Here is a 15,560-nt window from a genome sequence, read left to right as displayed (position 1 = left end):
CGGCTTTCTGTGCCAGTCTTGCTGTGCCACAGGCACTGGGGGCTGGCCTTTCCCCCTCACCCCCTCATTCCAAACCGGTCTGTCCAGCCGTCCACCCCAAGGAGGGGAAGCCTCCTGCCCCACCTCAGATGCCCCGAGAAAGCAAAGTCCACACGTGTGTAACTAGAGGGAGGGAGGGTTTATTCACAGCAGGACAAGGTTAGCAGACATGGTGGCGGTGGTACCAGGGACAGCAGGGAGGGAGGGCATTCCTGCCACTCAGGCCTCCCCACCTGCCTTGGGATGCTTCTGCCGCAAGTGTTTGTCCAGGGTGGCACGCAGGCCAAAGGGCACACGGCAGTGGGGGCACTCGAAGCGGGCACCGCCGGGCCCCAGGCCATGCATGCGGCGGTGGCGGTTGAGCTTGCTGCTCTGGGCACAGGCGTAGGGGCAGAGCTCGCAGGTGTAGGGCCGCTCCCCCGTGTGTGAGCGCCGGTGCACTGTCAGGTTGCTGCTGTTGGTGAAATGCTTCCCGCAGAACTCACAGCTGCCCCCGGGCCCATGGCTCTTGCCCGATGACTTTGACGTCTTCTTGGGCAACTTCTCTGGACTCTGAGCAGAGTCGGCTCTCTCTTCCTTGATGGCAACTCCCCAACCGTCCCCGCCAGGGCCGGCCTGAGCCCCACCACCCGGAGCCCCAGGTTCCTGCACACCTGCCGTGGCAGCGGCTCCAGCCCCTTCCCGGCTGCACAGGAGGGTGCTGGCTGGGGCAGCGGCATGGGCAGCTGGCTCTGGAGGGGCGGCTGAGGCCTGTTCCTGACTGGCATCAGTCGTGGAGGGGCTCTGAGGCTGCAGCTGCTGGTGGGTCTTCTTGTGGCGGTTGAGCTTGCTGCTCTGGGCACAGGCATAGGGACACTGGTCGCAGGCATAGGGCCGCTCGCCCGTGTGTGATCTCATGTGCACCTTGAGGTTGCTGAAGGAGCTGAGGGTCTTCATGCACACAGGGCAGGTGGGGCTCCGCCGGGGGAGGCTACTCACCCTGGAGCCCTTGGCCTCCACTTCTGGTCCTACCACTGCTGACATGGCTGCGGCCACTTCTGCCAGGCCCAGCAGTGGGGTCTCCGGGGCCTCAGGTTCTGTCTGGTAGATGGACAGTCCATGGTCCCACTGGGCGTGGCGCAGCAGTTTCCAGGGCTTGGTGAATTGTCGGCCACAGCGGAGGCAAACCAAGATCTTCAGGTTCTCAAGTTCTGCAGAGAGATGGGCTGGGTGTCAGTGTGATGGGTAAGAGGCATAGTGGTTGCAGGTCACAGCTGCCAGTTGTACACATTCTGTGGGAAAGGCTGTTCCAGGGCCCAAGAACAGTAAGAAGACAGGGAAACTCCCTGCCCTCAGGAAGCTGATGTTCAGGGAGGTGGGTGGATGGACAAGCAGCAAGGAAAATGGGGGGATGAGGCTTCTTTCTGTGTGTTTGAAAATCTTCGCAAAGCCTGACCAGGTAGCTCAATTGGATAGTGTCGTCCCCATACACCAAGTTTGCAGGTTCCATCCCCGGTCAGGGTACATACAAGAAGCAACCAATGAATGCATAAATAAGTGGTTCAGCAAATCGAGTTTCCCTCTCCTCTCTCTTCAAGTCAATTTTAAAAAAAGAAAAAATCTTTGAGAAAATGTGAAAAGTTAAAAGTAGAGTGAGGAATGGGGGGAATGCTATTCCATATTGGGGGATTCGGAAGGCCTTGCTGAAGAGGTGACCAAAATCAGTGTGCTAGGTGCCAGGCCATGCCTCAGCTCACTCTCAACTTTCCTTTGAGAAAAGACCTTCATTTTCCAGACAGGAAAATGGAGGCAAAGAGACATTTCACCAAGGTCATACAGCTTGGAAGGAAGGGGTAGGCTTGGGGTTTCAATCCAGAAACCTGGGTAGTGGGAGAACAGGTTTTCAAAAGTTAATGGTTTAATAAAAACTGCTTTCGATTATTGAGTGGGTTTTCTGTCAGGCCCCAAGCTCCTGGTTTCCATTACAGAAGAGGGGGTCAAGGCCTAGATGGGGGAGGTCTAGCAGCTACCTGCAGAGGTGTGGGGGGGGAGGGTAGTGATTTAGGTCCCCTGCCCTTTACATGACCCCCAGTTGAGAGCCCTTCAAATTGGACATTTTCTCTAGACCCCCCAGGTACTATCAGTCAGGAACTTAATAGATCCACTTGCCTTTATTTTTCAAAGGCTTGGTTTCGAAGTCTTGGATTTCCCAATGCAACACCAAGGTCAAGAGTGCAGTTGGGGCTGCAGAGGGTCCACCTGGCCTGGCTCTCCTTCCTAGCTGTGGGACCTTAGGCAAGAAATACCCTTCTTGGCCCTGGCTGGTGTGGCTCAGTAGGTTGAGCATAGTCCTGTGCATTGAAAGGTTGCTGGTTTGATTCCCAGTCAGGGTACATACCCAGGTTTCAGGTTACCCAGGTCGGGGTGTGTATGAGAGACAACTGATTGACATGTCTCTCTCACATCGATGTCTCTCCCTCCCTCCCTTCCACTCTCTGAAAAGCAATGGAAAAAATATCCTCGGGTGAGGATTAAAAAAAAAAAAGGAAAAAAAGAAATACCCCTCTTTGAACCTGTTCCCACATTTGCTAGAATATGGGGATCCTCTCCCTTTTAGGGTAGTCGTGACCTCGAATGGGGAACAACTGAGAGGTGGGCCCATGTAAGCTCTCAGTAAACATTAGCTGGGCTGAGCCTACAATCCTGCAAGAGTCTCAATGCTTTGTTCCAATAATTCCATCACAGCTCCTCCCTGCTCCCACTCTGCAGCTGATTCAATCACAGCTCTTCCTTTCACTACAGGACCCTCCCTGTGGCCCAGCCCTCTGCAAAAATCCCAGGAGCACATAGGCTGGGGGCTAGAAATCCTTGGTTTGAATAAGCCCCATAGCCAGAACTGACCAAAAGCTCACCATGAATCTAGTACCATGTTAAGGGTTTAATTCCATCCCAAGAGAAGGAACCCAGACTCCCAGGCAGGAGGACCTGACTAAAACCAGGGGCTTCCCAGCAAGCAGAGCTGGGAGATTCCAGGGGAGAGGGGGACAACACCTCCCTTCCAGCTGGCCTCAGGCCGCCCCTCCCCCAGGCCACTGTCCTCCCCAGGGTCCCCCCTACTGCCACACTGGTCCAGCCACCTGGCCAGTTATTTCTGGCCAAGGGGAAGGAGAAGTGAAACTAGATTGGGGGGCGTGTGTGGCAAATCCCCGGACCAGTCTTCTGGGGCTGGCCACACCCTGTGGGCCACCCTCCTTCCCTGCCCAGCCCCACCCCCACCCCCCTTCACCACCACTAGTCCCAGCCCTAGGACAGGGCAGGCCCTGGCCACGCCTATGCTGCACCCGAAGGGGAGCCAGAAAGGGGAAGTAGTGCTCACTGCCCCGCCTGTCCAGCTCAGCCCCTTCTCCCACAGGAAGCCGGGCCCTTGAACTTGAGAGGGGGCTGCATCCCAGCTTTACTCACCTGAGCCGGAGGAAGGGCTGGGGCCTCTGTGGAGCTGACAGCCCAGCTTCTTGTGGTCCATGAAAGTAGTGATGGCCTTCAGCGGGAAGGTCTGCAGGCAGCGGCCGCAGGTCAACATATCTGGGTGTTCGTCGGTCCAGGGCTGGCGGTCTGCAGGGAGGAAGCGGGTAGTGAACGTGGGGTGGGGCCAGAGCGGGGCTGAGGGTTCCGAGGGAGAGGGGAAACCCAGAGGTGAGAAGGGGGCCAGGGCCCAGCTAGGGAAATATGGCAGGGGCAGGGGGCAGGGGGCAGGGGGCAGGGGGCAGGGGACGTGGAGCGGTGCCCGGAGGAGAGCGTCGCACCGGAGAGTGAAAGGGGAGGGTAGTGGGGCCCGGTACAGGGGGACCTTACCGTGAGGATCCGCGATCAGAGAAGTCCAAGGAGTCCATTGGTTCCGCGAGCCGAGGGCGTGGAGGGAACCGCCGGCGAGCACCAGGCCGGGGGAGTAGCGGGTTTCGCCCTCGAACCGCCCGGGCGCGGGCACTTCCTTTGAAGAATAGGGCTGCAGCCCCGGGGCCTGTAGGGGCCACGTATTTGGCTCGGGCTTCACGTCGATGACCAGGTCCCGCATCTCCGTCTCGTCGTCTGAGCTGGCTGAGCGCGCGGGGTCTACTCGGCGGGGCGCGCAGCCGGCCTTACGGCGGGACATGGGTTGCGGCCGGGACGGGCTGGCGAGCTGGCGGGCTGGCGGCGGAAGGCGCGCGAGCCGTGTGCGCCGCGGGCAGGACGCTCAGGTGAGTGACTGACTGCAGCGACTGGCCGCGAACTTTTACACGTGCTGGCTCGGCCAGTGGCTCCGCCCACTGGGCGGGGCCTCAGGGAGTGGATGGGGCGGTCGGCAGGGCCCTGCTGGAGGCCAAGCTCCATCCGGGCCGGGCCCACCCCGTTTGGCTTAGTGACCACACCTTAATGACACGCTTAGACACAGCTTCTTCAGATCCTGTTTTAGGGCTGGTGAAACTGAGGTACAGGATCCCCACAAACACCCCCGAGCCAGAAAATGGTAGGGGCCACGTTTCTAACTAGGGGCTTATCAGTAACCTGCACTCTTTCAGTAAATGCATAACAATAAAAATTCACTGGGCAAACATTTATTGAGGGCCTACTGTGCACCAGGTCCTGTTCTAAGCACTGGGGGTACTGCAGTGAACCGAACAGACAATAATCCTTGGTCTGCCCCAGTTTACTGGCTGGGGAGATGACTCTCAACAAGATAACTATGCAGCCCAGCGGGTGTGGCTCAGCAGTTGAGCATCGACCTAGGATCCAGGAGATCGGATTCGATTCCTGGTCAGGGCACATGCCTGGGTTGAGGGCTCGATCCCCAGTCAGGGGCCTGTAGGAGGCAGCCGATCAATGATTCTCTCACCATTGATGTTTCTCTCTCTCCCCCTCTCCCTTCCCCTCTCTGAAATTAATAAAGATATATTAAAAAAAAAAAAAAAAAAGATAACTATGTAAAATACAGAGTGCCTTCCAGGGTGGCAAGTGTCATCTGGAGCCAAACAAAGCTAGGAAGGGTGACAGGCTGGTGGGGGCACTCAATTTTCTCCCCACACTAGGAAGGGTATGGTGGAGTTGAGACCTGAGGGAGGTGAGGGAGTCAGCCAGTCTCTGTTCAAGAATAACAACGGGGAGGAGGGGGATGGGGGTTGGGGGGTGCCCTGGTGGTGATTGAATTCTGTGAGAAAATGGGGTCAGCTGCAAGAGGATCTTTTGACCACAAGCCTTGGGAGGGATTTGAGAGGAGAACGACTGCGATCATACACATCTACTCTGTTCTCAACTCCTGGAATATCCATGAAAGCCAAATAGCCAACTAACTGTCTTACCTCCCTGCACTTGGGCCTCCTTAAACTTCCCTCCTCAAAGCAGCTCTCAGATCACCTTTGAAGTGGCATCGACACCCTGCCCCACCCTCCAACCCTTACAAGCTTTCTTTTCTTCCTGACACCAACCACATCATGATACTGAACGGTTTCTTGACTGTCCTCTCCCTTCCCCCCACCCCATAAAAGCCCCCTGAGGTCCGGGCTGGAGCCTGTCCTCTCCCAGAGTTCCCAGCTCAGCACTGAGTACTAATCCCCAGTTCTGCTCCTGGCCTTGGGGTTCCTCATACTGTTATTCAGGTCTCTGTCTTGGCTGAATTGTCCTCCTGGGAGCCCAGGGCCAAGGGTGGCCTTGACCAAGGAACCAGTAGCCCCACTCTGCTGAAGGCCTTACAGTTAAACTCCATTACCTCCATCTGCCCCCAGTTCCCTCCTGGGCCTCAGCTTCCCCAGATGTTACCTGAGTTGGTTTTTTCACCAAATACATATTTGGTCAACAAATATGTATTGAGCCCCTGCAATACACATTTTTTTCAATAGATATTGGCAGGGGGACCTAACTGTGCCAGTTAGGCCTTGGGGATCTAGTGGGAAACAGGGCCACAAAGTCCCTGCCTTCGTGAAACCGTGTGGAAGAAGTGAATTCTGTCTGAGCCCAGAGCAGCGAGGCTCCTCAGCACCTGGCGACTGCCGGTCGACGTTTCAGGGCCTCAGTTTCCTCCTTTGTGAAATGGGACTGAGGGAGGGACTGCAGGACAAAACGGCTGCCTCCGCTTCTTCCTAGCTGCTGCTCTCCAAGGCTTTTTCCTGGTGCCTGGCTGCTTAGAGCATGATCTCAAGGTTTCAAGTAGGGGAGGTGGGACTGGAGGAGGGGGGTAGGAGTGTGCACGTGCAGGGGGACGTGGGGGAGGGGTCAAAGGCTAAGCTCTGCCTTTAACCCCCCTTTGAGCCTCGATCTCTTCTTCCATAAGACGAGCATCCTGGACGCCCCCGCCTCGCCGACGGTGGGTGAGATGGAAGCGCCCGACCACGCCGCCAGCGCCAGGCTGTGCCGCTCCCAGGCCCGCGAGCCCGCCCGGACCACGTGGGGCGGCGGCGCGGCGGCGGAACGTGGGCTGCGCGGCTCGCCGCCCGCCCGGGCCTCTGCAGCCGGGACGCCGGCGGAAGTGGGGGCGCCGCCGCGCAGACCGCGGTGAGTTCGGGGTGTTGGTGGTGGCTGGCGAGCGTCTTCCCTCTCCCCGGCCCTGGCCCGGGACGTCCGCCCGCGGGCAAGCCCGGAGTGGCGGGAGGAGGCAGGTCCGCGCTCGCCGCGCTGGCTGCGGTGACGGTCGGGTCCGCGCACGGCTGCACCGCGGACTCTGGTTGGAACGCAGGAGCGGGGATGTTCCCGCGCCGGGGGTGAGGTGGGGAGCTGGGGGGCGTGGAAAATAATAACCATGACGATAACAGTAATAACGGCGGCGATCAGCATACCCCCGCCGTTGCCGGGGTGGAAACGCCGGCCTAATCCGATCTGGGAGGTGGGAAGGTCCAGCCCTGGGCGGAGGCGGGAGTGGACGCCTGGGGGCCGGGAGGACCTACTTAGTATAAGAATTGGAGAGCGGTGGGTGGTCAGGGAGGAATGGGAAGGAAACTGACCTGCCCAGGGGGTGGAGGGGAGGGGAAGGACTTTCTGGGAAGGCCCCATTGAACCAATATGCATACAGATGGGGCCGCTCATGGGGTGTGTGTGGACGTGTCGGCGCCTTGGTTAACTATGTCTGGGGGCCTCGTTGTTGACCTGGGAACTCAGCTAGTTCCCTGCCCTGGTTAATTGAAGGGTTGGCTAAACATTTGTCTGCAGATCTGATCCATTCCCATTTTCTTGAAAGTGAGTACTGAGGGCCCAAGGAGTGAGATCTGTGAATCTCCTGCCCGTGCCATTGATCCCAGTGATGGGCTCTGGAGTCTAACCAATTAGTTTTTCAGGAAGTGGGAACCGGTTTGGACGTTGTTCCTGAAACCTTCCAGCAGGAAATCCTTGGCTTGGAAACCAAAAAGATAAAGGACTGTAGGTCTGGTCATTAGGGAGAGTGGATAATGCCTGCTTTTTGCCTTCTTGGGCACAGCCTCGGTGACCTTTCTCAAGCCAGTTCCTTTTTTTTTTTGTTCCATATTATTACTTTTTTTTTTACTTTTAAAAAATGTATAGTTAAAGCCATCCTACATACAGATATAACTGTGGCTCCTTACACATTTTATTCTACCTAAAGTTAGGTGTTCTTTTATGTGATGGGAAATCGACTTCCCATCTACACCCCAAAAAACTGCAGTCCAGAGCTACAGGAAGAGTGCTGACAACCATGGCCAACCCATGGTGCCCATGCAGAGAGGGCCCCGAAACTGCAAGCAATGTTGTTAAACTTTTGAAACAAGCAACTTCTTTATTGTGCAGGATAAGAATTCTGAAGAAAAGCATCATTTTCCTTTTAGCCCTTTTACTGTTTTGCCTCCCTCCAGGTTACTGTGTACCAAGTGGCTATGAATAGTAAAAACCAACTGATTTAAAGTCCCTGAAATGCATGCAACTTAGAATTTCCTAACGCACATAATCAGTTCCTTCACCGAGTCTGCTTTTTATTGAGACTGTGGTGCTGCTGGGTCACCAGCTGTGTCTGTTGTGCTGCCAGGGTTTGGAGTGGCTGCTGCTGTGGCATCTTGCTGTTGGGTTTCAGTTTTGGGATCTTCCCTATTTCTGGCACTTTTCTTACTCTTGTCTGCTGCCATGGCACCCATGGTTTCCTTCAGTGGCTGAGCACTTCCAAGGGAGCTGGGCTGGAGTTCATAAACTGGACTTGACCTGGGAATCTATTGCTTTCTGTTCAAGATTTTCCAGGATGGTCTGAACCTTCCTGACTTCATCTCTCCTGGCCTGACGGACATCAGCTCTTCCTTCAGGATCTACCGAATCCAGAGCCAGTAGCTCTTTGGTCAAATACTCTTCCATCATCAGGTACTTTCTGTCCGTCTTCTTACCTTCAAAGTTCTCCATAGCCTGCTCCAGCCCTTGCAGTTTCTTCAGATGGCTTCCACTTTCAGCACACCTGGATGTTTGGGGGGTGTCTCAGCTTCTCCTGGCTTTGGGTGTGTGGCTTCTGCCAGGGCAGGGCTGGGGGCTGCCCTCTTTTCTACAGCCACATTCTTGGGGATAATCAGACCAGTTTCTTCCCAGGTCACACCTTGGCTCTAAACCTCCAAGGGCTCCCCTGTGCTGGCTGAAAAAAATCTGCCCTTCTGTACAGGGCAGGGGTGATAGCCCCTCTCTGTTGTCAGACTCACCCGGGTTTGCTCCCTTTTCCTGCCACTCACCAGCTGTCACCCAGCAAATGATTGGACATCTCCCAGCTCCAGTTTCCTTTTCAGGAAAATGGGGATTACACTAGTATGACCAAATCTGTTTGTTACCCCTCACCCCCCAGTGGTGAGAACAAGGCCCTGCACTGGCCCACCCTGAATTTTGTTTTATCCAGGGATTTAATTTAAGTGGCCAAGTCCTTTGGCCACTTGCTTAATAAGTACTAATTTTAGAGACTAGGGTGGTTCTCTTAAAACACTCAAGTGTTAACTTAGGTTGTCGGAAAACCCTGGGAACTGGTGACCCTTGACCAAGTTTGGAGTGCAGTGTGGTCAGATAGGTTAGAAAATGTAAGTACCCCCTTAATCCCACTTTCTGAGGCTGTGCTCAGATAGGTTAGAAAATGCAAATACATCCAGTTAATCCTATTTACTGTGGTCTTCCAGGTCAGGCAAAAACCTGGGAGCCTTCCGTGGCTCTGCTTTTTCTCTCAGTCTATCAGCAAACAGCAAATAGTGAGGGTTCTCAACTTTCAAAACATACCCTAATCTGACCACTTCTGGAACCCCCACCGTCATCCACCTGGACCACTGTTGTGCCTTCCTCACTGGGCTCCCTGCTTCTACTCTGTCCCCCACGGTCCCCCTACTCTGTCCCCCTCTTCTCCCTGTAGCAGGCAGAGCGATCCTGTGAAAACCAAAGTCAGGTCCTGTCCTTCCTCTGCTCAGAAACTTCCATGGCTCCCGTCTCACCAAGACGTCAGTATAGGCCCAAGTTCTCACCAGGATCCTCAGGATCCCTGAACGTTCTGCCTCTGCCCCCACCTCTGCCTCCACCTCTTCCATGCTGGCCTCCTTGCTAAGCCTCAGAGTCTCCCTTCCTTGGTCTTTGCATTTGCTATTCCCGCTGACTGGAAAACTTTCCCTCCAGATCTCTACATGGCTCAATTCCCTATTTCATTTAGGTCTGTGCTCACAGGTGACCTTATCAGAGAGATATCCCTTGAGCACCCTGCTTTCTGGAAACCACCTCTTGCCCCAAGGCTGAGCCAGGTGCTCCCTCTGGGCTCCTGAGGCCCTGGGGCTCCTTCATTGCAGCCCTGCCTACTCTGGGTCATCATTGTCTAGAGACACGTCTGTGTCACTCACTGAACTGTGAGGCCATGAGGGCAGGGCCAGGGCTGTTCCAGTCATGGCTGTGTCCCCAGCAGCACCCAGCATGGGGTGGGCACAGAGGAGGCACGCAGGTAATGTGGTGGGTGAATCTTTACATTCCATCTGTGAATATTTACAGATCGCCCCCTGTGCCAGGCCCTAAGTGGGGCTGGGCATGGAGTCGTGAAGTGATCGGACATGTCCCTTTTCTCAAAGGCTATGTTCTGTGGCAGAAGAGATGGCGCATAGGAAAGCAAGTACAGTGGAATAAATACACTTTATCAGGAGGCAATGGTGCTATGGAAGAAAGATAATGTGGGGTGAAAGGGCTACTGTTTGTCCCCCTGTGAAGGGGGCGTTGGAACAGTGACCTGAGTGAAGTGGGTGAGGAAAGTGAACCAGGTCTCTGGAAATGCATATGTGTCCCATCTGGGAGGCGGTTCTAGGCAACAAGAGGGTTCTAGGCAGCATGTGCAAAGGCCCTGAGGCAGGAATGTGCTTCACATGCTCAAGGACCAACAGTGAGCAAAGGGTAGAGGGGTGAGAGGTGAGGTCAGAGAGGTGAGAGCTGTGGGTGAGGCAGGAGCAGGGGAGGGCTCTGAGCAGGGGAGGGATGTGATCGGACTAAGTTCTAACAGGATCTCTCTGACAGCTGTGTGGGGAGATGCTGGTGGCCAGAAGGAGGAGGCAGAGTGGAAGAATAAGGAAATGCCCGACTCGATGCATTTTGTTTGTTTTGTGTGGTTTTTTTGTTAATCCTCACCGAGGATATTTTTTCCATTGATTTATTTTTTATTTTTTTAGAGAGAGTGGAAGGAAGGGAGAGAGAGAGAGAGAGACATTGATGTGAGAGAGAGGTATGTATTGGTTGCTTTCCGCACGTACCCCGATCGGGGCCTGAGGATTGAACCTGCAACCCAGGTATGTGCCCTTGACAGGGACTCGAACCTCCTATGCTTCGGTACTCAGGTCAACACTCTACCTACTGAGCAAACCAGCCAGGCCCTGGATGCTTTTTTGAAGGTGAAGCTGACAAGCTTTACTGATGGACTGAACGTGGGTAGCAGAGAAAGTGAGAAGTCTGGACACTGGAATGTCCTTTATCTGTGTGATCACCAACCTCCCCCCAGAAATCCTCCTTCTCCCAAAACTCTAGGAGATCTTTTTTATGCTTAATTTCACAGAGGCTGCTGGTAGAGTTGCAGTGACCTTCCCAGATCTCTGGTAGTGAATCTGGGGCTAGGACCCACTGGTCTCCCCCAGTCCACATCCTATCCCCCCTCCCAGGTGGAAAGCTATGGATCCCCCCCCCCCTTCTTGCATGGTCAAGCTAAGAGTGAGTTTTACATTTTTAAGTGGTTGGCAGACTTAAAAAATGTTTTGTGGCATGTGAAAGCATATAAAATTCAAAATTCAGTTTCCCAGTAAGTAAGGTTTTATTGGCGCATAGTCATGTTCATTGTCTATGTTTTATTTATGGTTTTCCTGCTACTATAGCAGAGTTGAGTAGTATGACAGAGACCCTATGGACTAGGAAGCCTAAAATATTTACCATTGGGCCCTTTACAGAGAAATTGACTGACTTCTGCTAATGAGGAATAGATTAGGCCCCAATGGGACTTGGTGGCTAGTTCCACAGGGGCCTGGCAAAGGTCTGGGTCAGGGACAGAAAGGTTTGGGAGTGGGTGACTGTAAGGTTAAGAGAGGGAGTTCAATCCCTGAGGGGAATCTAACATTTTTTAAGGGACATGGAAGCATTACAATACAGCCCTTTTGAAAATTAGAATTTAAAATGTACTTGAAGAGGTTATACAAATACATGAGTCGGAATTCAAAGGGCACAGAAAGGCAGACAACTCAGTCTCCCGGCTGGGGTTCTTCCTGGGCTAAGGATGTAATGACTGGGTTAGCAGTTGCCTGGGTTCTGTCCAGATGCCTCCTTCTTCTTCTTTAATGCTGTCCTAATCGACGCCCGGGTAAGGGATTTGAAGTTCCTCCGCGGCTGCGCCAACTCAAAGCTTTAACAGCCCTTTCAATCTTCTTGACCTGGGAGGTTTGGAATCCTATAGCCGTGGAGCTTGAATTTGCGTTTCTCAGGTTCTCCGTGAGGCTGTTTGTCTATGTCACATACTCAGTAGCAATCTTTATCCCCCCTCTTTCCCACCTATTTGTCAGTGGTTCTCAACTAGAGACTATTTTTTGTGTGTCCCCAGGGGACATTGGGCAATATGTGGAGACCTTTTTTTTTTTTTTAATGGCTTCATTGACATGTAAATCTCATACCATGCTATTCACCAATGGAGACAGTTTGGGTTGTCACAACTTGGGGCGCTACTGGCATCAAATGAGTAGAAGCCAGGGATGCTGTTAAAATCCTACCCCTATGCTCAGGACAGCCCCCCACAACACAACAAAGAATGATCCAGCCCAAGTCAATAGCAAGGAGGCTGAGAAACGCTGGTCCGCAGCCTTGGCCCATTTCTCGCAAGGCCCTGTTTTGCGAGGAGCTTGCGGTTGAGCTGCAGAAACAGGAAGAGCCTCACAGAAAAAAGACAATCTCCATCACTTCTGGACCCTGAATGACCCCGGGACAGGACACTGGGTGCCTAATATTTGTCAGTCACCTCAGTTAATCACTTTATTTTTTATACTACATATTTTATTTGTATGCTGCTGCTGGTGTGTATAAAATAATTATCCTGAAATAGAAATTCATGAACATTCAGAGAGGTGGGTGTTAAGGACTGACGAAAGCAGACGTTTGTATAGTATGGCATGTGTTACAGGGATAAGCTTTTTGCAAAGGGTTCAGATTCAGCTCTGAATATTCACTGCTTCATGAAAAGTGGTTTAGAATACCTTCAAAGATTCATTTCACTACAGAGAGGAACAGACTTTCTGGGGTCTGAAGGGATTTGTACTTAGAGATACTCTAGTCTGCAGGGGGTCATTTTGAGCCTTCTGCAGACAGAATTGTTTCAAATCTGCAGCTGCCTGGGAAACCTTCACTGTGGTCGAGCCCAGCCTCCAGCTGTTGAACTATTCTTCCTAGCTGCAGTGCTGGAGGAACCAGACCTGGTGCACGGGAGAGCTGGGTGGTAGTGGGTCCCCAGTTAGTCAGTCAGTTTAGAGAGGAGGCGACTGAGCCGCAGAGAGTAGTGCAACTGCCTGAACTGTAGGTCCTCTCTTCCTCTTTCTGTCCCCAAAGCCCCATATACAATCAGCATCATGGTGGTGCTTGCTATGTTCCGGGAGAGTGCTAAACATTGTACATTTATTAGGTCATTCAGTCCCATTGAAAACCCTGGGAGGTAGGTCCGTTTATTATTCCTGCTTTACAGATGGGGAAACCAAGGCACAGAGCAGTTAAGCAATTTACCCCAAGTCACACAATACTAATAACAACTGTAACTAGCTTTTAATGAGAACCTGGTATGTATCAGGTTCCGTCTGCAGGAGCCTGTTGAATCCTGATAATAAGCAGAGGTGGCAATTGGTGCTATTTCTCCATACAATGGAAGAGGAAACTGCCTCTTGCTTGAGGTCACCTAGCTAAGCAGGCCTGGAGCTTAATCTCCACTCCATTCATTGGATCTGGGTGTGGTCCCAGTGCCATTCAGCGTTCCAGGAGCTGAGGATGCGTAGAGGGGTGGGGGCACCTATGGGGAAGGAGCTGACTTGTAGGGGAGGGCCACAAGCAGAACAATATACGAGATCGTGTCTAGGAGGGTCTGTGCTGCAAAGAATGATGAAGCTGACAGGGATGAGCGGCAGATAAAGCTTTGACAAAGTGGTCACGGAAGGGGGAAAGGAGATAGATATACATACATGTATATATTTCCCCTCAGCTTTTCTTTTTTAATTTATTGATTTTAGAGAGAGAGAGGAAGAGAGAGAGAAACATCGATTTGTTCCACTTATTTATACATTATTGGTTGCTTCTTTTATGTGCCCTGACCGGGTATCACACCTGCAACGTTGGTGTACCTGGACGACTCTAACCAGCTGAGCTACCCGGCCAGGGCTTTCCCTCAGCTTTTCTTTATCTTTTATGACCTTGATGTTTTTGAAGAATCCAGGCTCTTTTTTTTTCTTTTTTTTAAATAAAAAGCTTTATTGTGGGGTGGACTGGCAAGGAGACTGGAGGCAGAGCTCAAATATGCCTCCCAGGCTAATTATTTTGGTATAATGCTCTTCAATTTTATTAGATTGATTAGACATAATTGTCCCTCATAATTAGATTCAGGTAATCCACACACCTGTGTCCTGTCTTTCTTAATACATCACATCAGGAGGCACATGGTGTCTGTCTCATTACTGCACATATTAGGTTTGATGCCTAAGTGAAAGTGTCTGTCTGCCATGTTTCTCCACCATAAAGTTACTCTTTACAATGAATATCTTTTGAAGAGACACTTTAAGACTATGTAGGTATCCTGGAAAGCGGGGACTGGTGGAGGGAAGGTGCAGGTTTTAGGAGGGGGAATCAGGAGGTTGGTTTGGGACAGGTTGAATTGAGATTCGGTAGGTAAGCCTGTGTTCCCATTCCTCCCTCTTCCTGTTATCCCCCCTCCCTTTGTAATGGCTCCCTGCTCTTCTTCACCCAACAGCCTGGACAATGCAGACTCCACTGACCAGTCCTGTGCCTGTGCTTCGGCTCCCCCGGGGCCCTGACGGCTTGAGCCGAGGCTTTGCCCCTGATGGACGTAGGGCCCCTCTGAAGCCAGAGGTTCCTGAAACCCAGGAGTCTCTTGCAGTTCACGAATGCCAGGAATCCCAGGAACAGCAGGCCCGAGCCATCCTCCGGGAGCGCTACCTCCGCAGCCTGCTGGCCATGGTGGGCCGCCAGGTCAACTTCACCTTGCATGAGGGTGTGCATGTGACAGCTCACTTTGGAGCCACCGACGTGGACGTGGCCAACTTCTACGTGTTGCAGCTGCAGACTCCGATAGGTGTGCAGGCTGAGGCACTGCTCAGGTGTAGTGATATTATTGCATATACCTTCAGGCTATAAAGACATTGTGGCTACCTTCTGCCTTAGGCCTGGCAACAGATTCCCAGGCCTCCAACTGTTCTGGATCTCTGGACCTCACAGAGTTCAGAACTCCCTTGGACTTTTGAGCCAAGCTCCAAGCAACTATGACTTCTTCAGAACTTAATGGTCTAGTCAGTAAAATTCTGCAACCCTATGAGTTCTAGATCCCATTGAAAGGAATGCTCTACTTCACAGAACTCCAAACTCTACAGAAATGTGGGTCTTGGTCCAGTTTCTGAAGGCTGAGGGTGAGGGAGGGTGGGGAGAGGGCAGTGGGAATAAAGGCAGGCAAATTGCAGAGTGGAAAATTGTTTATTATAGAAGTTGCAAAGTTCAGCCACTCTGAAGAAATTCCCCAATACTACCCTTCTGCCAAAGAACCAATTATTATTCCAGGAAAATCCGACTCTTGTTTTTTTGTTGTTGTTTTTTTAAGTGTACTCCACAGGGATGAAGCCAGATTTAGGGGGTGGGAGGGTAGCTGTCCAAGGACTGAATCCCTTGGAGCTAGGCCAAGGAGAGGGAGGGCACATAAGGCTGGGAGGAACTTGGATAAAGGTGCGTGGATTGGACTGCCCCTAGTCTCAGGGAACGGCTGGAGCGACCTGACGTGGGTACCAGGCTTGGATGATTTGGACTAGATTTCTTTATTGGGTGGGCGGGGATGTACATAGAAAAGGGACGGGCAT

The 15,560-nt window shown here is 52.7% G+C and overlaps 2 protein-coding genes and 1 pseudogene across 6 annotated transcripts; 1 reads left to right on the top strand and 2 right to left on the bottom strand.

Moving 5' to 3' along the window:
- Positions 1-161: 161 nt before the first annotated feature.
- Positions 162-4,260, bottom strand: ZNF296 (zinc finger protein 296). Its single transcript, XM_081118484.1, has 3 exons — positions 3,871-4,260; positions 3,481-3,630; positions 162-1,229 (listed from the first exon to the last, which is right to left on the bottom strand). The coding sequence occupies exons 1-3, from the start codon at positions 4,166-4,168 to the stop codon at positions 259-261; spliced, it is 1,419 nt and encodes a 472-aa protein (XP_080974610.1). The 5' UTR covers positions 4,169-4,260; the 3' UTR covers positions 162-258.
- A 2,193-nt stretch (positions 4,261-6,453) lies between these two features.
- GEMIN7 (gem nuclear organelle associated protein 7) lies at positions 6,454-15,275 on the top strand. 4 transcript variants are annotated; one of them, XM_081118241.1, is made up of 2 exons: positions 6,454-6,540; positions 14,447-15,275. In XM_081118241.1, the coding sequence occupies exon 2, from the start codon at positions 14,455-14,457 to the stop codon at positions 14,848-14,850; it is 396 nt and encodes a 131-aa protein (XP_080974367.1). In that variant the 5' UTR covers positions 6,454-6,540; positions 14,447-14,454; the 3' UTR covers positions 14,851-15,275. The 4 variants fall into 4 exon arrangements, with proteins under 4 accessions (XP_080974367.1, XP_080974366.1, XP_080974368.1 ...); XM_081118240.1 differs by lacking the exon at positions 6,454-6,540 and adding an exon at positions 6,551-6,746 and having other exon boundaries at positions 14,447-15,262; XM_081118242.1 differs by lacking the exon at positions 6,454-6,540 and adding an exon at positions 6,551-6,751 and having other exon boundaries at positions 14,447-15,262.
- LOC308548017 (guanine nucleotide-binding protein G(I)/G(S)/G(O) subunit gamma-5 pseudogene) lies at positions 11,979-13,452 on the bottom strand (annotated as a pseudogene). Its single transcript has 2 exons — positions 13,385-13,452; positions 11,979-12,911 (listed from the first exon to the last, which is right to left on the bottom strand). The product of its transcript is annotated as a guanine nucleotide-binding protein G(I)/G(S)/G(O) subunit gamma-5 pseudogene (transcript).
- Positions 15,276-15,560: the final 285 nt, after the last annotated feature.

This window comes from Miniopterus schreibersii (assembly GCF_964146895.1).
Source record: "Miniopterus schreibersii genome assembly, chromosome: 18".
NCBI classification, from domain to species: domain Eukaryota; kingdom Metazoa; phylum Chordata; class Mammalia; order Chiroptera; family Miniopteridae; genus Miniopterus; species Miniopterus schreibersii.
Note: the sequence above shows the minus strand (reverse complement) of the source record. Positions and strands in the feature narration are given on the sequence as shown.

Excerpts from the sequence above, each read along its gene's own strand:
- GEMIN7 (XM_081118241.1), top strand. The coding sequence starts at position 14,455 with ATGCAGACTCCACTGACCAGTCCTGTGCCTGTGCTTCGGCTCCCCCGG.
- ZNF296 (XM_081118484.1), bottom strand. The coding sequence starts at position 4,168 with ATGTCCCGCCGTAAGGCCGGCTGCGCGCCCCGCCGAGTAGACCCCGCG. Across the intron at positions 3,631-3,870 it reads TCTGATCGCGGATCCTCACG|ACCGCCAGCCCTGGACCGAC; the intron begins GTAAGGTCCCCC and ends TCCTCCCTGCAG. Across the intron at positions 1,230-3,480 it reads CAGCCCTTCCTCCGGCTCAG|AACTTGAGAACCTGAAGATC; the intron begins GTGAGTAAAGCT and ends ATCTCTCTGCAG.